Genomic DNA, 26,869 nt, shown 5'->3' with positions numbered 1-26,869 from the left:
CACACTCAAGCAGAAAGCTGTGTCCTCATGAGTTCTGATGGTAAATTTCATGTGATTTTTAAGTTAGGAAGAGTGGGGGAAAGTATAGCAGCTTACTGTGGAGCAGTACTTAAAGGAAGATGGAATTATGAAAGAACAGCATTAGTTACAGTTGGAGAAGATGGACAAATATTGTCAAAGACTGGAATGCTAAGATCAAGTTGAGCTCAGCAAGGAACACAAGTGTATGCAGTAGTGTGGGGCCCATATTGAAAAGTTCTTTGCACAGCAGGCAAGCAGCTGATCATTAAACCTCTCCAACTAAATGTTTATTTTACAATGGAAAGCTCATGATGACATTATTTTAAAAGGAGTTTGGAACTCAGTCAATGATTTAATTTTATCTACTGGTGAAGACTATAAATATAAGGTATGGGATAGTTAAAAATGGCCACCCTCTGCACAATTCACAACCTCATGATAATTGTGTTACCTCAGTTGTCTGGGCTCCAGATGGAGAATTATTTGCTGTTGGGTTATTTCATACTTTATGCTTGTGTGATAAAACTGGGTGGCCACATGCTGGACAAAGGCCTGCCCCGGGCAGCATATGTAGTGTTGCCTGGTTAATCGATGGCACTCAGACTGCTGGAGCCTACGGACATGCTCTTTTTGGTGGAGCAGTGTTGGGACTGGAAAAAATTTCAAGTAACAATCAAAAGAAGGACCATGCAGGTTCATAATGTTCTTAATGATGCAGTGGATTTACTGGAATTCTGGGATAGAATCAGACTAGTCAGCCAGAAATTACGTGCAGGTCCACGAAAGAGTTAACCACCCTGATGTAGTATGGAGGTTAGACCCAATGATCTTAGCCAAATTTGCTTATGCTCAGGGTGATTTCTGCCTTAGCGGTCCCCAAAATAATTGTTTTCACTGGCCTCCAAGTATAAAAAGGTCGAAAACCACTGCATTAAAGCATCTTTGAACTATTAAAAAAAAGAGGGAGAAGGGTAGGATGTAGGAAGTAGCTATTTTGCTCCACATGCTTTCTGAACTTCTTTGTTCTAGATGCCTCACGAATCAACAGTGGAGCACACACACGTCGATATCAATGAGATGGAGTCCCCCCTCGCCACCCGGAACCGTACTTCAGTGGATTTCAAAGATACTGACTACAAGCGGCACCAGCTGACAAGATCGATTAGTGAGATTAAACCCCCCAACCTCTTCCCACTGGCCCCCCAGGAAATTACACACTGCCATGATGAAGATGATGATGAGGAGGAAGAAGAGGAAGAGGAATAAGGAAGAAAACAAAAACTCTGAGCACCCATTAAATAAGTTCTGGCAGGACTCGCAGGAGCAGACCATGTCCCTGTTTGGGTCCTAGCGGGAGGGGGCACTCCATCACAGGTATATCTGTAAAGTGTCTGAAGACCTTAAGACATTCTTATCCTAGGGAGATACTTGTTTTAGTTTTGTGTGTCCGCACTCTTTACAGATAGTTCAAAATTGTAATGGGGTCTGTATTGGAAAAAAGTAAGGGTGACGCTGGGCTGAACTGCATGCCGATGGCTCCGTCGTGGCTGTGACACTGTGTCCTTGTCTTGTTTCATCATCAGTGTGTTGAAGGGTCTCAGAGTGGAGCAGGAAGATGGTGGAAAGAGGTGATCCAAAAATGCTGTTAGGTTACAAACTGTGCTTATCCAAAATCCATCTTTTCCAGTGCATTATATAGTATTGTGTATCACTGGAGAAATACATTGTTTCCATTATCAAATGTAGTCTTCTGTTAAGGTCAAGATTTCTTTTACAAGCTTTTAAGTGTCCTCAGTGTCTCTGGTCAGGCTGTTGTCCGTCAGTGGCTTCGCAAAAGTGTTCTCTACTTGCCATAGGGCTGATCTGGAATGGACTTCGGTGATTTCATTTTGAGTCAAAAGTCTTCATCTTTTTCTCCAGTTCTGTGATTGATACCAAAAATGCCTTTTTGTTTTAATCTTTTTATCATCCAGGATAAATCTATAGGAAGAAATTAGCTGAAAGAGGACAAAGGAGCAAGCCCCTCAAAAGTATTACAGCACAGCTGAGTAAGAGTCACTAGTGGGGCTACATCATGTGCTCATGCTGCCCATTCCAGCCCTCTCTGGCCTCGAGTGAATACTGCATTTCCGTGTCAGGCAGCAGAAGATGGAAAGGGGCTCTGAGCCAGAACCTTCCTAAAGCAGAGGGCACAATCAGTGTAAATAAATTCACTTCAAAATGCCAAGTGAAGTCACTTCTTGTTGTTTTGAACAAGAACGGATCATTACTGTATACTTCAGGGGGTGTTAAAATTGCCTCCCAGTACAGTGAAAGTTGTTAACAGTATTTTTAACAGTGGTGTAGACTCTAACCTTCATATATTTCTTTCATTCTTATTGTCATTGGTCAACATGGGAGGGTAGATTAGCTGCTCTAGAATTCAATAAAATATACTATTTCTCATACTGACTTTGACCCTTGCTGTAGTAACTGTTGGGTTTAGGTTTAGCTCAGTGACAACCATTTGACATTCTCAAAAGAAATATAGTGTAGCATGACTAATTAGTGATTAAATATATATAGCACTTAAAGAGGCCTCAAATTTTTCACGGATGTTTTCTGGTATAGGATACAGTTGTTTAGCCAAAGCTATATTACCTCACCACTTTCAATATTACAGCTTTATACTAAGTCACGTCAAGACCCATGCATTGTAACGGTATCTATTAGGAATCTCACGTTAGAAATGCTATGCAAATAGCAATTAATAGATACTGTCTTGCTTTAAATTGTAGAGAATGTGGTCATGGTCACCCCAGCTATTAATTATTCAAGATAAAGATGTTGCCCAATTTGACATGGTCTTAAATTTTCTCAAAGCCGAGAAATTTCTAAGTGACTTAACTACACAGCTAATAACAGAAGGTAAATTTACATACCTTCTCTTTTACAGCAAGGACCAGCATGAGCACTTCGCTTTAATTTACCACATTTTTTATATTGCTGTCTCCATAAGATCTTAGCTATGTAGTAATCCCTTTTTGGTCAGATGTCTCTCTGACAGTGGGTCCAAAGACTGAGAAGTGGGAAAAAAAAAACAATTGGAGTAAGAATTCCACTACTTATCATCGCTCTCCTAAGGGCCACCAAAATAGTTTCAAGAGCTCGGATTCCATACGCGGCTGAGCCCGGGCGCACAGGGCTGCTCCTCTGAGAGTGCTGGGAGGAAGTGGCCCAACGGCAAGCACTCAGGGCAGCTGCAGTTGGGCTTGTTGGACATTAATGTGAGTGTCTCTGTTGTCAGTATAAGGAAGCTGAACTCAAAATATATAATCCTCCCTCCACCACCCCTTTTTGTTTAAACCGGAGGTATTTTAGACTGAGAAGACAGATCTTCCAACTCTCTTCAGAATTTCTTTCCTGGGTATTTGAAAAACACCACTTATTTTCAGGCTTTGTAAAAAGTACCAGCTGCCGCTTTTCTGGCGCTGGCCTGAACTCCCAGCCTGAGGGATGCACAGCTGACAGGGACACCGGCACCCAGCAGCGGGTCTGAGGTGCCTGCTGGGCTCTCTGCACAAAGACTTGCCCCATACACTCATCTCTTCCAAGGTGGTCACTTAAAGCTCAGATGGTGTATTTCAGAAGTCAGTTAAAGTCAAGAAAGTTTCATATTCTGTTTAGATCTTAGATTTTCTCCTACCAAATAAATGCATAGCACTGCTGAGACCTAAAATAAGAAAGCAAGCCCTTCAAGCTGCACTGCAATGCTTTTAGAAGTGGCTCTTAATAGAACTAGAATAACTTAGAGCCACAAAGCCTGTAGCCATGTTAGTATTGTTTTTAAGTAATCGCTTTAAAGCCACTTTCAGTGACATGTCAGATCTAAAAGTCCTTTGTCCATGTTTAGATATTTCTAAATCAGATTTATTTATTTAAGAAATACTTTGTCAACAAGTGTAAAGCCCTGCAACTTTTCTAGGGCTGCCAAGAGCATTTAAAAATACTTTGCGTCTACGGCCATACCACCCTTCGTCTAAAAATACTTTGCTTATTTACCGCAAATAGCCTGAGATGAGCAACTGCAGACCTGAGTCTGCATCAGGGTAGAGGTCTTGTCCGCATTCCATGTTAGGGAAACTAGTTCATTTTTCCTTGATGGTGGGAAAAATGGTAACTATGATCTAGCTATTGCCATATAGCTAATGGCCCTTGGTTTAGTAATTTATGTCTCAATACTTAGGTTTCTCATGACATTCTTTCTTGGTGACTGGAGCAGAACTTTTAAAATTTTTCCTCAAATGGAACAATTTCAAATGATAACACAACTTCAGGAGGGCCTGAGAATGAAATGTTTACCGTGGAGCAATGGTGCACTACCACCACCAAGTGGGCGGACACGCGCGCGCACACACGTATATACAGCCACCAGGAAGCAGATCAAGGTGACAAAGTCACCCACGGCACTCCACCTCCAGACAGAGGAGCTGCATTCCACACTGTCCTCACTGCAGAGGATGTAGAAATAGCAGAAAGCAAGTCATAAAAAAAGAATGCACCTACTCGCATAATGAACAATCAAATTTTCTCCTTTACTGGTAATCGCAGCCATTCCCTGTCCTCAGACACGGTCTCTTCATTCCAAGGCAAAACCATCTGACTTGTTCCAACAAAGGTAGGTCATTTCAAAAATAAAGTATACACAGTAGTTTAAGTCCCTCTGAAGAGCTTTCACACAAAAAGTACTCCTATTTAAACATTTCTTCTCAAGCTTGCTGACTCTGGTCCTGCAAATCTATGTAATCTACTTTTTCCAATTTAAAACAAAATGACCATTTTTCGATCTGGTCCCTTCAGGTTTCTTATCACAAAATAAGATACTTTTGCTCCATTTTATTACTAGAAAAAATGTGTATTACACAGATTGCTTCATGAACCAGATTTAGGTACAAGTATGTCCCCAAATGCTTGCTCTCCTTTTGAACTCTCCCTAAAGTCCTGTCTAGCCAGGGCTATCGATGAGGCCTGATGCGTTTGGGCCAAGATAAACGCCCCCACACATACACACTGGGGCCCAGGAAGCCAAGTGCATGTTCTTCCCATGACATAAAAGAACAGTCCTCAAGCCACACAAGTTCCTGAGATATTGGGAAAGAGGATTTGCTAAGCAAACCTTCCCAACAAAGAAAATGTTTATTAAATGTCCAGTCTGTTTTTGAAAGAAGATTCTCACCAGAGGTAATCTTTGACTTGTTTTGAGTTATCTGAAGTGACTTCATTTTTGGACCCATCTGCCCTCAAGTCATTGATGTAGCAGACTTGTGGTAAGAGAGCTGCTCAATCTACAGATTTATCTAGTGCTGCCCTTTGAGTGCCTCACAGTCACTAAGCCCTGGCAGGAAAGCATTTGGACAAAGAATTCTGGCAAATTAGTCCCCCTTGTCTCCTTAGGCCTTACAGTCATGCACTAGGGGAGAAGGCATGCCCCAGTATGTCAGAGAGAAAGGGTCCTATAACCATTCCTTTGTCTTGAAGGTTCTTGAAAATAAGAGCACAGATGTGAGAATCTTGGAGGGGAAATGATGAAAGTTATACAAAGAAAGCAAAAGTTTAGTAGCCATCTGATAGAATTCAACTTTTTGGCTTTCATAAGGAACCATCCTTACTAAATTGAATTACCTTCAGAAAGTACCACAGAAGTTTTCAGAAATCAACTCTGAGCTACAAAAAGGTCCTTCCGTTTGTATCACTCGTTTTCTCTACAAAAACCTCTGATAACTGTGTCCTCAGAAGTGAGCTGAGATGCCCCAGATAGAACAACTTGTTATATGAAGTAGGAAGCCCAGAGCTTTTTTCAGTAAAGCTTAGAAACGAACTAGCACACAGGTCATGGATGCAGACAGAAAGCTTAGGCAAATCTCATCATGGTAGGAAAACTCACCTCTATTTTCCTTAGAGAATTTTGTGATTTGAGCTCAGGACTCATCTGGACAGAAAAAAGCAGGAAAAACTAAGCAAAGCAGCCAATGGGTGTGGACGTGCTGGAGAGATCATTCCTTCCCTGGCCTTGCTTTCTGCTCAGCTTTAAGTGAGGCAGACTCCCGAGAAGATAAGCCCTTCACTGATGTCTAGCTCTGCTGTCTACGGATAATGACAGGATGTGGAATGGTGGTTAGGTCAGGCAGTGTCTCAAGCCAATCTTGTCAGCAGTTCATTGAAATGTCTTCATCCCCAGGATATAAATGAAGTAAAATAGACCACAAATATCATAATTAACAGAAAATAAGGGACCAATAAGCAAGAGGCTCAATTCTCAGAGCAGTCTTCTTTGGAAAGTAAAATACAGACTAAGTGAACAGAAAAAGGATTCCAAACAGATGCGGACTAGGAATGGATCACAGAGGGGCTGTGAATCTTGACCAGAAGAACTTCACCATCTGGTGACGTGAATGAGGAGGGGAGGGAGGAAGGAACAGAAACCTTGAACAGAAGTGGTGACAGAAGAGGGTTGGACCACACCAGCTATTTGGGAATGTGTGATAGCCACTGAATCTGGAAGAGCATTTAGAACATGACTCACCACATGCATGCCTGGTGTTTTTAACTCGATGAACCCTCTACGCCTGCTGCATCCTTTCTCCTCCCTAGTCTTTATGTAGCAGAAGAGGCCCCACAGAGCTGTTCGATCTTTGAGAGCCAATTGAGAGGTTTGGATGAGGCCTTCGGCGTTGCCTAGGAGAAAACAGCTTAGATATCTGCCCTGCTGAACTGTGTGTAGTGATTGAGCAGGAAATTTCTGGAACAAATGTGGATACCCTCAGTGTTCTTATCTAAAACAAGCTGACGGGGGATAGTTACAGTCCTTACAAAGGAACGCTCCCCTGCCAGCCTGGTGTTGGCTACACCAGGCTTTAAGTCGGAAGCATCCACTTCTCTTTTAACACTGACTGTGATCTCTGTCCAGAGGAGCTGCCCTGCTGTTACCACGCTGACCATCGATTTCCAACTTTCCCACCAGTAAAGCCAAGCAATTGGGTAGGGGACCCAAACTGGTGTTGCACAGATGAGGGGGAAAGAGGGAACACACATCTAGAAGGGTGAACAGAAAACCATTTATCTAAATAGAATAATAGAAATGAACAAAATCCTTTTAAAACAATCACAAAATTTACAAATAAATTGGTACAAAATAAATAGATTGTAAATCTACAACATTGTTTGAGTTATAAAATGCATTCGTTATGACAATCAGCTCATTAAACCTATACATGTCACTTGTGCTTTAGGTTTACGTACACAGCGCTCTGAATACTGTTCAGAACACTTCACTGCTGAAAAGCATGAAATGTACGCTATGATACAGTGAGTAAAGGCTAAGGAGGATCAAAATCAGACACAAAGCAAGGTCTTATTTGAGGGCCAAGGCAATGTTGGCATTGGACCTCAAAACCAAGAAAAGGCATAGTAGAAGCCCAGATGGGCAGGCAGCTTCCATGGTCCAGAGAGATGGATTCTGTAATCCAAGGGTGGGAATTAAGAGGTTATTACTGTTGGGCCAGGCTACTGACCTGGCTTGGAGGGTGGGAGTGAGGGAGGAGGCTCTGGTCTCATGGTCATGCTGTACCACTATACAGAGAATAGACCCCATCACCAGAACACCACCTCTAAAGCATCTCATGGAGGTACTCGAGAGGCCCTGCCACAGGTAAGAGACCTGCTCCATCCTCATAGGAAACACAAGTCATCAGAAATAAGAGGTGGTCCCAATAAAAGGGGCCAGGGACGCTAGGACCAAAAGAATCTGTTTAAGACAAACAAAATCGCTACCTTCTCATCCACTTTAAGGGACAACAGAACCTAGGCTCCATGGATGAGGGGCTCCAGGACAGATCTCATCTTAGCGACAGACGTACTAACAGTAGAGGCGTATGTACATAATAAATAATAATATAAAAGAAAGCATATACATTTGTAGATTTAATGGGCTTCCAGACATAAGGGAGGTCAGTGGTCGACCATCACAGTAGACTTCAGACATGGGGCAATGAATCAGAAGCTAGGCTGGCGCTCCCTGGGGAGTGCGAGTCCCAAGGCCCTATCTCCCCACTCCTTTCTGCTCTAGAAGTCTGAGACCAGCTGTTTAGAGTGAAGGGGCCTGGGCCTCCAGCACAAAGGGCACCCAAGTCCCCACCAGATCCATTTGGTAGTTCTCTTCAGCGTGAATCAGGAGTCTGGCCCCAAAGAATCACTTTCTGAGTGAATCTATGTTGGTCAGATGTGGGTAAGCAAAGGCCAGAAGATACCCTACCAAGTGAGGCAAGACATTACTCCTAGTCATTCTTCTAATTTATTCATGTTTAACAGGCCCCTGGCTATTAAAACTGGAAAACATGTATTCACTCGAGCCTTACACTATGGGTCAGCTCTGTGTACATAGAAACCTTGGCATACAAACTCCTAGACCTCGACTCTTGCACTAGAACCTTCATTTCCACGTTGCTTCAAGGATAACCTGGTATTTCCTGTCAAAAGATAAGATTCCAGCGAGATGATGTCAGTGGCTCTAGCACACATTGAAGGCTTACCTGACCTGAGCCAACCACAGATCTAAGAAGCAAAGACGCTCCCAGCAGACTACAGAGGAGGGAAAGCTGCTCCCAGCTCTGCAGTTGCTGTCAGCTCCCGCCTCCCCGCTTTGGTCCTGAGGCTGCCCGACTGGGCAGAAGGAGAACCAGTAAGCAAGCATTCATCGCAGAAGGAATGCCTGTCTGTCCCAGAGGACAATGGCTGTCACAGCCTGAGGGATAACACCAGCTAGCTGGGCCTGGGTGCACCACTCACCCTCAGACAGACACAAATGAACCTCAGCTTAGAATTCTCTGAACTATCCTTTCTCTCCTGTCAGCCCACTTGAATACAAAAGAAATAGGAAAAGAAGAAAGATTTGCAAATGGCCCTGAGGTATAAAAATTCACTGAGTAGGTTGCTCATTGATAAATTTGCATCAGAAAAGTTTCTGATCCTCAAATCACTGAAGTCCCTCCTAATTCTGGGTTAACCTACAACTCACCCAGATACCCTTGTCAGACAAAAGCACCTGACTCAAGACAAGAGTCTGTGTCCTCATCAGGAAAGTGAGCACAGACGCCTCCACACTGCACCGCCAGCTCAGCCTTGGCGTTCTCACCCCTGCAAGACAAACCTGTCTGAGATCAAAGCTAAGGGAGCTGCTCCCTCTGCCCACGCCACCAGTGAGCATGGGCCATGCGATGTACACCAAGCCCATCCCCTCCCCCCAGTGGCCTCTTACTTGAAAGTCCTGAGACCAAGGTAAGTGCTTTGCTGTGCCAGCCCAGGTGAGTCCTCTCCTGGGATCACCCCTGCAGACACTGGAGGAGCCTTGGTCCCCTGACCCAGGAAAGGCAAAGACACCACAGAGCAGTGGCCCGTTTTCGGAAGATGACAGGGTTGAGTTTTGTTCATATCACTGACTAGCCAGGACACAGGTTCAATCAGTCAGAGCCTACTTAGGTTGACTTCTTGACCTGAGAGAGTTTGAGGGCAGACAGACATTCATGGTCCCTGCTTAGATCAAATACCTGTTGCTTCATTTTCTAGGGAAAATGCAATTCTACTAATTGTACTTGTACCTACTACTATTTTCCTAGACTTGAGAAGGCTGATCCTTTAGTCACATGGTCCTGGAATAGCACAGGTAAATATATTCACAGTAAGTGTTTCACATGAATAGTGTAGAGTTCTGCATTCAACATTTGCACAGAAGTTCCTTGAAAAACAGTAGAAAATGGTAAGATGTCCTACTCCCTCCCCCTTGGGGAAGCCAGCTGTGTTGCCATGGCACTGAGCTATCTCTGGGAAGGGAGGGAGGGAGGACTAATAGTTCCCGGGGGTGCCCTTTCAAATTCAAACTAAGAATCAAGGCTTAAGCTAGCTGGTTAGCACCCAATATCCAGGAACAAATCTTAAGGAGTTGTTTTCCTAAGAGTTTCAACACGTGATTTTGGACTTGCCTGATGAATATAAAACAAAGGAATAAAGGGAGAGAACCTCTAAGGCAGTAGGAAAAAAAGCCACTTTCATTTATAAAGAGAAAGCAGACAGTCCTGGGAACATCTGGATACTAGGAATCCAGTTCCAGGAGGAACCTCCGAGATACCAGCACGGTTGCTTAGGAACAGGAAGAGTTCCACAGCAGGGGCCACGGTGGCCGTGGAGACAGAGAGGCCCTAGGTCTTACCACAAGGGCTCCCACAGAATTCAGGACCCCAGGACCTGCACCTGCTCCACAGCCCTCTCTCCTCCATACTTACAGAGCCAGCAGCCCCAGGAGAGGATGATCAACAAAGATGCTAAGGACTGGCCATGACACATCAAGATCCAAAAGACTGCCTGACTCCCGTTTATTTTATAGGTGGAATTGCACAGACCTTCTAAGCCAAAACCATCCTCCTGCTGCCCAGAGAAGCAGTGAGCCAGCGATCCTCCTTCAGCGGCCTGAGGTTTGTTTCCAGAGGGAAAGTGGGGCCTGGAAAAGAAACCTGGTCGCTCAGACATTGTTATAGAAGGGTCTTGAGTGTTCCCCAAAGCAGATGGAACTATAGCAGAATGTTAGCCTCCATTCCTATAGAGACCACACAGGAATGATTTGTATTCCCTGTTGTTAGAAAACAGTATAAATAATCAAAGGTAAAGAATGGTTTATAGAAAAATACAAACTTGGGAGATTAAATTTTCATCCTCTGGAAGCCCCCACTGCAAAGCTGCCCCTGCCTGCTCCTTTACAGAGAGGACAAAAAGCCACCACACTGAGCAGGTAAGACAGGACTGAGAAGTCGTTTCTCCCTCAAGTCAAGGAGGCAGCAGCTGGAATCAATCCTTCCTCCACACCTGGTCTCTCACTGAACTTTAGGATTCACACAAGGAACAGTGAGGCTCTGAAAAAGGCCCAACGCATTAGCTCCCGATTCCAGAGGCTCCTTCCAGAAGCAAGGCTCCCTGAGACAAAAGGTGAGGAGGAGCACATGCTGTGGCCAACTCCTCCAGACCCCCAGGCGGGCAAGTGCTGACCCAGCCCAGACAGTGGGATGGTTGTTGGGGGAGAAGCCCCCTCCCCCTGCAAGATCCAGGCTCCACTTCAGGGAACACTCATTTCTGCCCACCCTACAGAGTTCCAGTTCCTGTCTTACTGAGGTTGTGCTCAGCTAGATGCATCTTAAGAAACTGAGATTTAAACTCAGATCTGTTATAAAAGGACACCCTTTTCCCCGTGGTGCAGAGTTCCACTACCATCAAGCTACATGGTGGGGCTCCCTCCCCTGATGGCAGGTTGGGTGCCACACCTGTGACAAGGTGCGGCCAGTACTTCCCTCACTAGGGGCATGGCGCCTTCTGCAGAGGACCCTCAAGGACTACCAGCCCAGAGAAGATACTCGCCAAGTGTGCATATGACACTGGAGCCACCAAATCGCTTGCCAAAAGGCAAGCCAGCACGTTGCTGTGATTCCAAAGCACAACCCTACCCTGCAGAGCCAGCCTGGGGGCGGGGTGGGGGGGGGCATTCCTACCTGAGGAGGGAGTAGCACTGCTCTCTGCCCCGGGCTCCCTTTGCTCAGTGGGGTGGGCCCCAGTGGGGACAACGCTCTCTGCTCTCTTCTCCGCTACGGCATGGACTAGTATTGCTATATGAAAACTGGTCAGTGTGAATGCATGGACAAATGTCAACAAAATGCACATATCCCTTGGGCTAACACTTAAAACACAAATAAGATAGTTAAGAATTCAGTCACTCAAGTAATACCTCCTGACATTAATTTCACTATGCGTGATGAATTTGGTATTAAAATAAGACAGACACACACACGAAATGGCCACAACACATTTGGTTTCTGAATCCCTGTTTGGGGCCACACTGACGCTGGCCGTACAGGCAGCCAGCCTCTCTGGCACGGGCTGCATCTGAGGCGGGAGGCACTGAGGTCCTCGGGCGGGGGTCACGGCCAAGGCTGGGCCCCACAGGCCCAGGGGCACGGGAAGAGGGACCATCGGCTCTCTGGAAAGAGGGGCAGGGGCTGGCAGTCCCCAACGTTCCCTCCTTTCAACATATGGGCTTACATGCCGCCTCTGCCGGGAGCACACAGACCGGTGGGAAGGTCCGACTCGGTTTCTGACCATTAGACACACCCGTGGGAAAGGGAGGGGCTGGAACGCCACAACACATAGTTTACTCAAGAGCCCCGTGGAAGATTTCCATTTGGCATCTGTGTAGCAGCATCTTGGGGTAACAAGGGTGGGAGCAGGGCGGGGCGACGGCGCTGAACTGGGTGGGGAGGCCTGGTGCCCCGGAGATCCAGGCTGCAGGACGTCGGATGCAGTCGCCTTGCCTCTTGCCAATGATAAACCATGGGTTTAAAATTCATTAACATTCATTTTGGTGATAAAAATTCCTTAGGAGTGGGAGCAAAATCACATTCCAAGCAAATGTTAAACCTTTCTGAGGAAAAGGGACACAGTTAAACATTAACTTAAAACAACACTGAGCTCAGAGAGGCGACTGCAGGTCCCACCCAGTGCAGGCTCCCCCGCAACGTCACAGACTTGGCAGATCCACGTCAGCACAGTTTTCTTCCCTCATCCTTCAGGCTTGACAGCGACACCCACTGGGGCACAGAGGAAGGGTGCCCCTCGCTGGGAGGGCCCCGAAGGCCACTGGAGGGGCAAGTTCATCCTGTGAGGGTCACATCATGGGGTCGCAGCAGAGTTCAGGCAGGACAACTTAAAACTCTGCAAAAGATACTTTTTAAAAACATCTCTTGGAAAAAAAATAAATCCCAACAATTTTCAACTTCATGCAAATCAAGGAAGGAGGAGAGTGAATAAGAAAAGGTACAGCTGAAAAAATAAACACGATTCTATTTGGGCGGAAGTTCATTCCGAACGTCTCCGGCGCCACGCCCCCTACGTCAAGTTCCGGCTCCAGCTTCCGTTCCTGCCCTCACCAACCTCCCAGGAACGGGACAAAGTCTTTGGTCTCGGGATGCTGCAGGATGCACATGGCACACAAGCTCACACTAACAGGATTCACTGCCAGACGAGGCGAGGCCCAGTGGCCTGGCCGGGCCTCGGGAGCGGGAGTGGTGAGGGCGGGCGGGCGCCCTAGATGGTGCCTTCGTTGTGTAGGCTGTGATTGGCCTTGTTGTGCGTCACACAGTTCTGTTCATTGAGCAGGTTGGCCGTCTCGTCTGGCAACCCATCATGCAGCTCCGTAAGAGTCAATTCAATTTTAGTGTTTTCACTGTCTGAAGACTGAGGAGTTTTGTCCATCCGGGATGCCATCAAGGCATTTTGGTATTGCTGTCTTGAGATCTGGGGCCAGAAGATGGTACAGAAAACAAACCAAGATAATGCTTAGTTTTAGGTTCCCTTGTCTGGATATCGTATTACATGTTAAGTCCCCTGAAAGGCCCCTAGTTGCTTCTCTAGAAGAAAGTCATCCTTGAGTACAAACTGAGCCACTTTTAAAGTTCAAGTTGACTCCAGTAAACAAGGCAGTTTTTACTGATACAAGCCACTTCCAAATTTTGTCTCAAAATTTCAGAGACTAGAAAATGGAGCTAGGCTTCCATCAGCGAAAACTGGCTTGCTCTCCAGAAGACGTCTTTACTTCATACTAAGGAAAACACCCTGTCTCCAGGGCAGCAGGTAAGTGGAGGGCTCTTCCCACTCCATCCTGGCCAGTCTTCCAAGTCTCCGACCTCAGCCCTTTCAGGGCCAACCAGAGTCCCCGGAGTCCCGAATTCATGAAGACTTGTTTAAAAAGGCGGATTTTTTTCTTACGCTCTCCGGCTTTTATTCTCTGACAAAGCCACGCCTGGTTTGCCAGCTCATTTGGTAGAGCCAAGGAGATATGTGGTTCTCCCCACCTGAGTTTTGGGCACAGCAGCTGGAGGCCGGGCACCCACAGAGTGATGGGGAAGCTCAGCGGAGGGGCCGGGGTGCAGATGCTGGTTGTGGGCTGGACCGCGACCAGTCAGGCCCAGCCAGCGGCTCTCTGCTCTTACCTTAACGAACTGGAGATCGGAAAGGGCGCGCACAGAGTAGTCCGGGATGTAGACTTGAAGGAATGAAGAATTGAGCTGATTATTGCTGCTCCCCAAAGTTGGTGTGATTGCGTCAATCCGGTCACTTCGACTGAGAGAGTCTGAGTGATTCAAGCCACATGGGCGAGGAGGTGACTTGTTTTCACCTGGAAATGGAGGGGGGAAAAACCCAACCACATTTTACATGAGATAGATGTAACCAATAAAGGCAGCTGTCTATTTTCCAAATTATAAAAATGTAGCAATTAATAGACAAGCTCAATCAACTTATGCCAGACCCTCAGCCACACAGCTCACCACACAGGCCTCCTCCAGAGCACTGGCTGGCTTCCCATGGTGACAGGTTCCATTGGGATCAGCTGCTCAGCCCTGTCCATGTGAACTGATACAGCCCTCCCTGGGCCGACAGTACAGACCCTGTGCTGAACAGGGCAATGCCTCATGCTATGAAACACAACAAACCAGGGGGAGTGAGGCCCAAGCCAGAGCAAAAGCAAAGGACTCTTGAGGATGTTTATAAATCAGAACATGTTTAAATAGTTCTGTCTGCTCATACCCCATCTCCTGGCCAAACCTATTATCTTTGTCTCTGACTGCAATAAAGCCCACATCAGGTGGCCTGAGGATGCTCACTGCTAGGAGACATCAAACCCTTATAAGGTTTGAGCTACCTTAGGTGCTACGTGATTCTTCAGACTGACAGTAAAAGGAAATGCAGGTGAGTCTAGGTGACATTGCTCTGAAAGGCAAGTTTACTACAGCTTCTAATAAATTTCCTTTAAAATAAGACCCACCGCCTTGCCAAGGCTGCTTCCATTGTTGCTTTTCCAATCAAGTATATTCCACAAATTTTAAGTGGGTGCCCACATGGACAGGCCTTGCCTTGCATCGTGCCAGGGCTAGAGGAGACCAATGCTCCCACCTGATGGTTGGCTCCTCTCTGCAATGTGTCCCTGACAGATGCTCTCGCAGAGGCAACTACTGGGAAATCCATCAGCATGCCCATCGAAATCTGCCTCCCCAGCTTCAAATGACAGCCTCCCCTCCACTCCATGGAGTTGAGTAACTTCCATTCCTCTGCTACTTGAAATAGCCCTGGGAAGTTCAAAGGCCCTATGTTCGCCTTAAGTCTCTTCTTCCCCAAGCTGAATACGTCAACTGTTCTTCACCTCACGTCTTACCTACCACCTTTCCCTCTGTGCTAACCACCATCTGATTTCATTCATAAATGTTCCTCTCAAAATATGACCTCCACAACAAAAGGTGGCAAACACTTAAGGGATGTCCAATGAAGAGTTCCCTTTCTGCTGAAATTTTTATGTCACAACTTTCCCCACAATTTTCATGTCATGAACCAATTTTTCATTGTTAGGTCAAAATTAAACTCAGTGTAGTAGTTCCTCTTGTTGCTTCCACCTATCTTCTAAGACAGGGGTTGGGAACCTTTTTGGCTGAGAGAGCCATGGACGCCACATATTTTAAAATGTAATTCCGTGAGAGCCATACAATGACCCATGTATGTTAGGCATTATCCAATAAAAATTTGGTGTTGTCCCGGAGGACAGCTGTGATTGGCTCCAGCCACCCACAACCATGAACGTGAGCGGTAAGAAATGAATGGATTGTAATACATGAGAATGTTTTATATTTTTAACATTATTTTTTTTTTATTAAAGATTTGTCTGCGAGCCAGATGCAGCCATCAAAAGAGCCACATCTGGCTCGCAAGCCATAGGTTCCTGACCCCTGTTCTAAGAGAACAAAGCAAATTAATAAATTTATCAGATGTTCTTCTGTTTAGCAAAATGGGACTTTGATCAGATGTCCCAACGTCGCAAAGCCTCAGATTTCTTACCTGTAAAAGGCAGATAATAATAGCACCCACCTCACCTCACCTCACGTGGTCTGATGAAGATTCAAAATGAGATCATGTATAGAACACTTAGCACAGTACCTGACACCCCTAAGTACCCGGCCACTGAGCCTGGTTAGCATGACTCCATTCTTTCCTGCGAGCTTCCTCCCACACCTCTCCACCTCCTGCTACCCTCCTGATGGCGCCTTTCCCTGTTGGTCCTAACTTTCCCCAGGCTGACATGCCCAGCAGTGTTTTGAAACAAGAGATCCCTGTATCTCTGAACTTCAGCCCCAAATCACATCACCATTTTTACAGCTACTTTCAGGATGGCGTTTCCTTCTGTCGTTTACAATTGAAAGGTTAGAAACATGACCCATTTAAAAGGCACTCTGCTTGCTGCCCAGACTGTGTTGGCAGGTAGATGTCTGGGCCCTGGTGCAGTGCTCCTGAGTCTCCTGTTCTTTTCTCCTGAGGGGATTACATTTCCTCTGGTCTTCCAACGTATCTAGACTCCCAGGCAGCTTCCTCCCTCCCCACCGTCTCAGCTTGTGGGAGACGAATCCTCTGCTCTGCCAGGACCCAGCGCTGGTCCTGCAGCCTGTCTGGAGAAGCAGCCCCTGCTCCCAGGACCCCGTCTGCAGCACTGCAGGCGCCAGCCCGGTCGGCCCTGCATCAGTGCGCAACAGGGCGTGTGTCTATTTCCTCGTCGCTAGAAGACTTTAAGCGGCCTCCCCCCGGTTCAGGTCATGTTTTGTTGCCAAGTTTATATGCCAAAATTTTAGGCAATTATGAAAACAACTTTCAAGCTTCATTCTTCTTTATGCCTTCTCAGAGGTATTATTGTCTTCCTGCTTTTCGTCCTGGCTGTTTTGATTCATCCTACCTAGGAATCCTCTTTTTTTGGTAGCAAGCTAGAAAGACACAGTGAAGAAACACTCCCAGCCTCTCCCTCGGAACCACAAGGCACTTAATAGAACGGGCTGAAAATCACTGCTTTAGTTCAGGCCCCAGCTGTGTATCATATTTTAGTAATGCCAGCATCCCTTAGGCCTGGACCCGAAAACGTATTTTTCTGTTACTGGGTCAGACAGAGTGGATAGAGCTAAAAAATCTCTTAAGTTTTACAGGAAACGTAAAAAACAAATGACATTTCCATGAGTTCCATCCAAAAGTCACTCTACTTCAGCTTCTGTGACATTTTAAATAGGTGGCAGATGCCAGCAAAGAAAACGGGGGAGGAAGAACCATATATACACATGTGTGTGCACATGCGTGTGTATGTATAGTCTGCCAACAGGGCTGATTCAAATAGCCTTATGTATATCTTACCCCAAACACCTCAAACCTTCCAGAGCCAAGATTTGAGGGAATATCAGTTTCAAGACAAGTATTGCCTCCTTTACCAAATATCAGTATTTTAGAGTTTTGTGTTTTTGAAACACAAATTTCACCAGATTTTAAAAATCTAAGCTGTATGAAACAAAATAAATACAGAACAATTGTACTATCAAATAGTAAGACCAGCAATTTTAATTAAAGAAAGATTAAACCTTAGCCTTTGTTTTTAGCAGCTGGACATGTTAGCCAGCCGCCACCGCTGTTCCTGCAGGGCAGTAAGCAGCAGCTAGCTAGGAATGTGCCCAGCACTGGATTCAAAACAAACAGGAGAGCGGGGCCACCTGCCTGACGGAGGGGGAAATACACGCGCCCCGTACCCACAGATGCTGGAAGGACCAAGGAGACAGGAATGCTGAGAGTTCTCCAAGAACAGGTCTTACTGCTTCAGGCTGTCACTCTACATGTCCTGCGGAAGTGTGGAGGTCCTGGGGGCCTCTGCCTCCTCACAGAGAAGAAACCAGATGCAGTGCCTTGCTGCCCTGAAAACCCAAGGTCCGCGGTGTGGTGAGGGCAGGCAGGGGACGCCAGCACTCCAGGGCCAATTGGCTCCCTTTCCCTGTTTCATCTGTTCCTGTGTCAACAGGCCCTCCCAGTGGCCCAAACCCTTTCTGCCTCTATTGTAGGCCAATACTTTCCTGGATAGCTCAGTCTTAAGGCACAGAAATGTGGAGTTCTAGAGCTTACGGAAAAACTGCCGATGGCTTGTATGGGGGTCCAGGGAGGCAATCAGAAGAATTATGAAAAGGAAACATGCAGAATTACCTGGAGAACCTGCTGCTAACAACTCTGTTCTGCTGACAACAAAGGTACGAGACAGGGACAGAGGAACTGAAAAATGGAGAAAAACAGGGTGAGACCATGTCAAAAGGCAAGAAAGGAGATCTCTGCACTCGGGACAGGAGTAGATACCAGTCCTACCAGTGTAAGCCGTCAATTTCAGATGAAAAAGCCTATATGTTATGTAAATAAACCAAGAGCACACACTGCTTTCCAGGAAGAGGAATGTGGGGAGGCCGAAATCCTAGTCACATGCTTTTTACTAACCTACAAATCTCTTAAGCCATTAATACCCAATTGGGTTATAGCTCAAAACGTGCTCTCCTAACGGATTTAGAACTATCCGCACAAAAGTGGAGCTAAATTAGCCAAGTAAATAGAGAATGTCACACGCAGATTTCCAGGGGACAGCAGAACAAAGTGACCTCCTCACTATTAGCCAGGGAGGAGCTGTAGCTCCATCTGAAGGGTCCAGTCAACTGCCCCACTGGGCAGAAGCCAGATCTTCTGGGCAGGTTTCTTTCTTTCCTTTTTAAATTGAGGTGTACTTGACATATAGCTGGGCAGATCCTGATAACCGATTCCTGTAGGATTTTTCTAAGCAATCAAATGACTAGAAATATTATCTTGAAATTACTGTATTAATTGCATCTCTCAGTGAACATACAAAATCCCAAATGTGAACTGTAAAGTCAAGTAAAATACTGGCTTTGTAACAAGATGCTATTAATGAAATTCCCTTCCTTTCTGGCATTTCCAGCTTGGTAAGGCACCCCACCACTTTTCATATAGAAGGCCACTCAGCAATTCCTTTTCTGAATGGGACCCACCCTTACATAAATCCACAGTTCTGTGTAAACTGGGCCAGTATGAGCTGCAAGAACCAGTAATCAATAAAAATGTGCAAGTTACTCTTCCAGCTTTTTTTTTTTCAAAACCGCTTTATAAATCTGGTTCTGCTCACCTGGGCTAATTTGAGTTTGGTGGCCAAAAATAGTCACAATCTCAACACCTCTTCTACCGACGTTCCTCTTGTGTTCTAGCGGTTACAGAGCACTCGTGTGAGTATCATTGCGCTCTGGTCTTAACAAGCACACGAGGTCATCTCACCATATCCTCTCAATAACGAGGAAGCCAGGTCAGGCACTGTGTGTGCTGGGATAGAGGCTGTAGCTCAGATCTTCTCGGCCCTGTTAAGAATCTCCCTGTCTCCTCACAAGCAGTAAGAACAGAAGATCACCTTCAGGTTTACAGCAGACACCAGCTAATGGGTCAGAGGGGGTTATGGTCACTCTGGATGCAGTCAGCAGTGGACAATGGGGACACTGGTCCATGTGACTCAAAAACCTGCCCAGGGACAGTGAGAAGACGCAGTAGGGGCAGGGGAGGTTTAGAAATGTGAGGGCATCCTTGACGCTTCTGGCTCTCTAATTGTAACATCTTGGTGCCTGAGATATCATGTGGCACAGTAGACGAGGACCAATGTCACAAAAACAGACTTGTCTGGAGGTATTGCTCCCTTTTTCAGGCTGGTTTTCAGAAGTGACAGTATTTTTTTTTTTTTTTTGTATTTTTCTGAAGCTAGAAACGGGGAGAGACAGTCAGACAGACTCCCGCATGCGCCCGACCGGGATCCACCCAGCACGCCCACCAGGGGGCGATGCTCTGCCCCTCCGGGGCGTCACTCTGCCGCGACCAGAGCCACTCTAGCGCCTGGGGCAGAGGCCAAGGAGCCATCCCCAGCGCCCGGGCCATCTTTGCTCCAATGGAGCCTGGGCTGCGGGAGAGGAAGAGAGAGACAGAGAGGAAGGAGAGGGGAGGGGTGGAGAAGCAGATGGGCGCTTCTCCTGTGTGCCCTGGCCGGGAATCGAACCTGGGACTTCTGCACGCCAGGCCGACACTCTACCACTGAGCCAACCGGCCAGGGCCGACAGTATTTTTTTATTTTTTTTTTTAGGATGGGTTATTTTTAAGTTTGAGGTTTGCAAAAGTTGTTTCCCTGCACAGCATGTAATTTGGCATTCTGACCACAAGGTGGCACTACAGCACCTCTGTTTACCTGCCTGCCCTCTTCTAGCCTGCATAAGGTAGGAAGCACATACACCAAGTAAGCAAAGCCAACAGGGACCATTCAAATCCCATCCCAGAGGGGAGGCCCGGTATCTGTGTCCATGTTCCTACGAGGACAGATACTGTTTGCTGGCATCTTGTGCTCAGAGCACCCCTAGCTGGCTGACTTAATTGGCCAGCTCCGCTCTCCAATTAAGATCTGAATATAGGCAATAAATAAATATTAAATTAACAACCTCATTTATCCTTAGGAAAGTGCAAATTTAAAAACCTCCAGAATAATTAACGTTTAGATGGCTCAACAATACAAGTGGTGGGTACAGAGCAAAGGACCCTCCCCTGCAGGATGAGTGTGAACTACCACAGCCGCACGGGAAACTGCTGGGCGGCAGCCACTCGAGCTGAAGATGCCCTCACACCCTGTGGCCCGCAGCTCCGCTCCCCAATACAGAAACACACGTACGTGCACCAAAAGACAGGCACAGGAGTGCTCTTAGCCACACCAGCCATGGTGGCCCCACACAGGAAACTGCCCCAGTGTCCCTGAGCAATGAAAAGACATGCATTGCTGTACAGCTGGACGATGGAACACTACAGAGAGGAGGAGAAATAAAGTATAAGTGTCCCTGACAACAGAGGAGTGTGACAGGGACAACACTGGGTGGAAGAAGTCACACTCAATATAATACACCTGTCTAATCCCAGTTATATAAAGTTCAAGAACTGGCGAAACGAGTCTATTCTCAGCAGTCAAGGCAGCGGCTAACCCTGGAAGAGAGTGGCTGAGAGGGAGTGTTGTGGGGACAGGAGTCCTGTGGGGTGGCGGGTGTCCTGTCTCTGAGTTGGGTGCTGGTTTACACTGGCGTGTTCAGTCTGTGAAAACTCACACACTGAGTATATGCTTATGCTTTGTGCAGGGAGTTTTTTGTATACATGATATAGTTCAATAAAAAGTTCAAGAAGTAAATAAATAGGGTCAACTGGCAGGGAGAGAAAGTGGCCGGAGAAGGGCACCATTTCCTAAAACATCCCTGCCCCCGAGCCGAGGGCAACTCACCTGGAGAGGAGGTCAGGGCCATGACGCCATAGTAGGAGAAAGCACTGGCTTCAAACTTCATACCTTCCTTCCCAGCCTCTACTTCCACCTTCCCCTGCGAAAGGAAACGGCAGCATTTTCAGTCCAAGTCCGTGACTGTCTGCAAAGCCTCAGCAAGATTTGGTCCTTCCTTAGATTTTGTCTAGACTCCTTTTCCAACAATGCCAAGGAAGTAAGCCTCTGATCATCTTTCCCACTTAGAGGGGAGGCTCCACTTATCTTAGATATGAAAACTAGACTCGGTGGGGGATGCAGAGAGGACAGTGAAAGTTGATGTTTAATCTCTCCAGTCCACTCAGTATTTTCCCAGCATCCTCAGTTTGTGGGTAGGAGCCTTCCCAGGACTAAGATGAGCTCTTGCTCCATCCATGGGACAAACACTGAGAAGACAGATGCTCTGTGCCTGTCACCCAAGCTGTCTTGTAGGAACCGAGTTGGAGCAGTCAGGGTCAAGGGTCAACATGAGTTGTGGCCATGGAACAGAGAGGATTACACTGGTTCCCAGGGCCACAACTCGTCTCACTAGCATGGTCCCCTGACCAACTGAGCAGGTGTCTTGCAGGCCAGTCCCCTGTCGCCCAGACGCCCCAGAGGCACTGTAGCAACATGGTCCTTTCTCCTCACTGTCCTGGAAAAGCACCTTTAGAAAGTCTCCTTTCATCAGGACAAAACCTCCCCTCCGGTTTTCCCTTCCCTCCCTTTCCTCTAACTTGTCTACAACAACTCCTTCCCTCTAACCAGTTCCCCTGGGACAGACTGACTCTGCCTCCCTTACTCATCCCTACTAGCTTTAGGGTCCACCATCCTCCCTGTGGGAGACGCTCAAGAGTGGTTTCCGGGCTATTGCAACACCCTAATAAGTGAGCTGCGCATCTAGGTTTCCAGGCCAAGGGTCAGAACGGCTCCAACTGCCTCTTAGTGAGAGGGTGCCTCGACGGTGTATCTTTTATGAAGGCCAAATAAAAATTAAGCTTCCATTTACTGAAGAGGAACTGTGCTAACAATTCACAATGAATTAAAGCATTTAATGCTCACAACTCTAGGAGGCAGACACAATTATCCCCTCTGTAAACCGGGGCAGGGCTCAGGAAGATGAAGGAACCGAAGAACACGCTCTAACCGACGTGCTATCCTATGCCACCACTATAGCAAACTCTATTATTTTGACACGTCCTATCATTCTATACTAAATTCCCAATTATGGAAAACCTTCCTCAAGTCACTTCCCAAAACTCTGTTGTCTCTCTTTTAGGTCCTCTTTTACTCAATGGATAATTAGTTCTACCAATCCCCAACCAATTCTCTTGCTGTAAGAAAGGAACTGAAAAATTCACCCATAATTAAAATCAACCTGCAAACAGATGCTGAAAACCCAGGCATACAGGGTCCTCAAGTGGGTGCTGTGGGAAGATAGCCCTTGCTGGAAGAGCGTATGGGCCAGCAGGCAGGGGAGAGCACATGAAAACCAATGGTCAATGCCAGGCCTGTGGTGGCGCAGTGGATAAAGTATCGACCTGGAACGCTGAGGTCCCTGGTTTGAGACCCTGGGCTTGACTGGTCAAAGTACATACAGCAAACAACCAATGAACAACTAAAATGAAGCAACTATACTGAGTTGATACTTCTCACTCCCCCGCCTCCTCTCTCCGTAAAATCAATAAAATCTTAAAAAAAAAAAAATCAATGCTACAAAGCAGTAAAGCTCTACATGAGGAAAAGGATTGGTGAAATGATATATACATAACAGTGTTACAGAGGGCAGAACAGCACATCCTGGAGGGACAGGGGAGGCTGCTGGGGGAGGGGGGCGAGGGGGAGGTTGAAGGAACACGGGGGTGAGGGATGTATTCAGTGGGACACCTGAATCTATGTAAACACAATAAATTAAAATCAATTAACAAAAAGAATATAAAGAATTTAGAGGAAAAAAATACTTCCTGTCCTTATATAAAGACCACTTTATACAGGGAGGAAAAAATCTAAGGAGGAGTGGGCTTGACTGAGCCAGGAGAAGGGAGCAGTGTGAGGAGCCTGTGAGGAGCCGGGGGTCTGGCCGGGAAAGCAGGGGCACTGTGGGGCCCCCCCTGAGTGACGGGCTGAGGGCAGGATCTTGAACAGAAGAGTAGGGGTTCAGAAAAATGAAGTCTAGACTCACACTAGAGGGTTAACAGGACTGGAGAAAGCCCAGGGTGGATAAGGAACCCTACTGTGGTGAAACCATCAGGGAGAGAGGAGGGTGAGGGCGGGAAGGGTGTTCGATAACCACAAGAGAACCCTGCTCTGGGTGAATGGGAGCCCTGGACACCGAGTGGAGACGGAAGGACTGAGAAGGGCTGGCATGGGCGGTGGTGGCCGGCCAGGAACAGAGGATGAAGTCCCTTTAAAAAAAGGCGTTTGGAAGAGTCCATCAAAAAGGCTGAAATGAAGAATGAAGGTCAGGAGGAAGGTCAGACCCGAGAGAGGGCGAGGGGCAGTGGAAAGAGAAAAGGACCAGTGCATGCAACCCGCCCACAGGAGCGGGAGACCACCTGGGACCAGAGGAGGAAACAGACAAGAGCAGAAGTAGACAGCTGGGTCACCATAGAAACCAGGAGAGGGACCCTCCCACACAGACAGGGTCAGCGGAGCCGTTGCGGAGGAGGGAGGCACTGGTGGCTGCAGGAGCACAGTCCTGCGGGAATGGGACAGTGGGAGGACGGGGAGGGTAGGTGGGAGGCCACGCGGGCGGCAGAGCCACCAGGAGAGACAGGTCTGCGAGGACAGCCCGGGGCTCCGATGAAGGCCGCCAGGGAAGAAGGTGTGGAGGGAGCAGAGGCGGTAACTGAGGGGAAAAAAGCCAAAGGCCGGAGGAAGGATGGCGTGAAGGGCAAGTGCCGGGTCAGGGGAGGCCTCCAAGCCTGGGGAGAGGAGGGTGCGCTGCAGAACCAGCTCATGGCCGCTCCGCGGGAGCGCGGGAGGGAGACGGCATGCAGTGGAGCCCTGATGACTTCCACCTGGACGGAGCGCCGGCTGACCGCGGCCGCAATCATTTGTTTCACAAGTTACAGGGCCCTCTGTGTTCTGTGTCCCTGCAAGTGAGTTTCAGTTCACAATTCTTTTGTGACCAAATAATTGTCAGAACCAGCAAGTTACCAACAATAACTCCTAAAAAAGGCTGAAACACCACCACCTGGTCTACCTCTTGGGAAGGACAGTTCCTGGGAAAGTACCCGAGACTCCCAGGCTTGGAGCCTCTGCCTAGCAAACTCAAAACAGATTCTCTGGCTGTGCACAGAAGACACCTGGGGATTTAAAGAGCAAACAACAGCCCTGATGGGATAGCTCAGTTTAGTCGAGCTTCGTCACCAAGTACAGAGGTTGCGAGTTCAGTCCCCGGTCAGGACACATACAGGAACAGACTGATGTTCCTGTCTCCCTGACCCCAATCAATAAAAATAAAAATTAAAAGAAAAAAAGCAAAAAACAAAACCGATGTCTGGCTCCCTCTCCCAGGCATGCTGGTTTAACTAGTCTGGGGTGTGACCCGGGCAGCGGGCCTTAATAGAGCTCTCTGGGTGACCAGCGGCTGCAGAGCTCGTAGTCAGCGCTCCCAGGCTATCTGTGCACAAGGGCCCTGCTCAGGAACTGCCGTGCACCCTGGCCTCGCAAGAAATGCTCCCAAGTCACAGCACCTGTGAGTGCTAATTAAACAAGGCGGCTGCACCAAGAGCCAAAGCTCCAGGCTGTCACCATTTCAACTGATCTCTCCTCCACCAGCACCCAAGCGGTAAGATCAGCTACTTCCCTCTGGAGTCTGAGCCATCAAGCTGCCAGACAAGACAAACCAGGTCAGCGGCTCCTAGATCTCTGCATTCCGAACACTAGTGGAGTGCACGTCCCTCCTCAATACTGGGCACAGAGAGAGGGTTGCCAAATTTCAGTTCTAAGACATATTTTAAAAAACACATCTATTGTTACCAATCACTTCACAAAAGATTAGACATGTTAACTCCAAAATATATCATTTTAGATAGGTTTTTAACCTGAATACATATAGCTTCATGAAGAACTCACTACAACTGTCTTCATTTTGCCTCAAACAAGTGAAAAGTTTGTCCAGTATCAGCGTTTAGGAACCCCCACACTAGGCTAATTCTACTTCATTTATACCATTGCAATAGGGTAAAAGGATTCCTGAGGTTCCTTCTGGTTCTAACATTCTATGACTACAATTCCCAAGCTGCCCAGCCCCACATCCCTCTCTACAGGGGTGAAGATTTCCGGCAGGCAAGTTTTAGAAACATCCAGCAACCATATCTTTTGTTCATATATGTGTGTCAGTGGCTCAAAAGTGGTCATTTTCAAATAAACCTAGCAGCACACAAATTAGGGCCCCCCAGGAGGAAATCGCTCACCTGGCCCCATATTATTAATCAGTGTCATCTTAGGTAACAGATTCCTCCATGTGAGGAAGGCTCTACATATCGATTTTACTTTTGAACTGTCCACAGGTTCACTCTAGCATATCACCAACAAAATCAGGAAGGACAGACAGATGGATTCCCAAAGGGAGCCGGGGTGCCACATTGGTAAACTGACAGAAGACAAAGAGGCCTCCGTGTCCCAAGTAAAGCTGGCTTCCTGAGTGGAGTTACCGTCACAGAATCCTACCTCTCTTTGGGGGAAGGTGTCAGATAACTCTTCTCAAAGTTTCTAGCCTCCACAAGGTACTTAAGAGTCTCGGATGTATCTGGACTCGGGGTGCAAGCCTATGCCACCTATTCTGGTCAGTACAGACCAGATCGAGTGGTTGGCAGATGCCATGGGCTCACTGAAGATGCCCTCGGATATCAGCTGCTAAGCATCTACTTGGCCTCCCGCCTGACCAGGCGGTGGCGCAGTGGATAGAGTGTTAGACTGGGATGCAGAGGACCCAGGTTCGAGACCTCAAGGTCGCCAGCTTGAGCACAGGCTCATCTGGTTTGAGCAAAAAGCCCACCAGCTTGAACCCAAGGTCACTGGCTCCAGTAAAGGGTTACTCAGTCTGCTGAAGGCCCGCGGTCAAGGCACATATAAGAAAGCAATCAATGAACAACTAAGGTGTTGCAACGCGCAATGAAAAACTAATGATTGATGCTTTTCATCTCTCTCCATTCCTGTCTGTCTGTCCCTGTCTATCCCTCTCTCTGACTCGCTCTCTGTCTCTGAAATAAATAAATAAATAAATAAATACTTGGCCTCCTGCTTTTTCTTGAGTTTTGTTTATTTTTTAATCACCACCACTTAGTATTCATTGGGGCTTGACACCTGAAAGTAGGTAATTACGGTAAATGCCAGGGGCATAAATGCCAGGTTATGTTCACTAACACTGCCTATCAGTCCTAGTAAAAGGGGAGGCACAACCCAAAGATGCCTGTGTTCATGGCCTCAGGTGACTGGCACTCACATTCTTTAGCAATATTTTTCAGTCTGGAGCGTGCAGATGTCCCAGGACTCTGCAGTCTGCTTTATAAATGTTCAAATTTAAAAAAAAGTATTTAATGGTCAAAAACTAACTTACACATATTTTGG

At 47.0% G+C, this 26,869-nt stretch overlaps 2 protein-coding genes across 13 annotated transcripts in view; one reads left to right on the top strand and one right to left on the bottom strand.

Moving 5' to 3' along the window:
* The window catches only part of NT5C2 (5'-nucleotidase, cytosolic II), a 188,926-nt gene extending 186,458 nt beyond the window's left edge, over positions 1-2,468 (top strand). For all 10 annotated transcript variants that reach the window (XM_066238390.1, XM_066238394.1, XM_066238393.1 and 7 more), the window contains one exon: positions 1,051-2,468. In XM_066238390.1, the coding sequence (XP_066094487.1) occupies positions 1,051-1,287 (237 nt within the window). In that variant the 3' untranslated portion in view covers positions 1,288-2,468. The remainder of the gene's footprint in view (positions 1-1,050) is intronic.
* The window catches only part of CNNM2 (cyclin and CBS domain divalent metal cation transport mediator 2), a 185,615-nt gene that overhangs the window by 6,505 nt on the left and 152,241 nt on the right, over positions 1-26,869 (bottom strand). Inside the window, exons 5-8 of one of the 3 annotated variants that reach the window (XM_066238383.1) lie at positions 21,281-21,374; positions 18,139-18,204; positions 14,082-14,266; positions 4,149-13,386 (exon numbers count right to left, since the gene is read on the bottom strand). In XM_066238383.1, coding sequence (XP_066094480.1) covers positions 13,177-13,386; positions 14,082-14,266; positions 18,139-18,204; positions 21,281-21,374 — 555 coding nt within the window. In that variant the 3' untranslated portion in view covers positions 4,149-13,176. Of the gene's footprint in view, positions 1-4,148; positions 13,387-14,081; positions 14,267-18,138; positions 18,205-21,280; positions 21,375-26,869 lie in introns of those variants that run through there. The other 2 variants (XM_066238385.1, XM_066238384.1) reach the window with 2 other exon arrangements.

The sequence above is a fragment of the Saccopteryx bilineata genome, chromosome 7 (genome assembly GCF_036850765.1).
Source record: "Saccopteryx bilineata isolate mSacBil1 chromosome 7, mSacBil1_pri_phased_curated, whole genome shotgun sequence".
Taxonomy (NCBI): Eukaryota; Metazoa; Chordata; class Mammalia; order Chiroptera; family Emballonuridae; genus Saccopteryx; species Saccopteryx bilineata.
The sequence above is the reverse complement of the archived record's forward strand: the minus strand, read 5'-3'. Positions and strand labels throughout refer to the sequence as shown.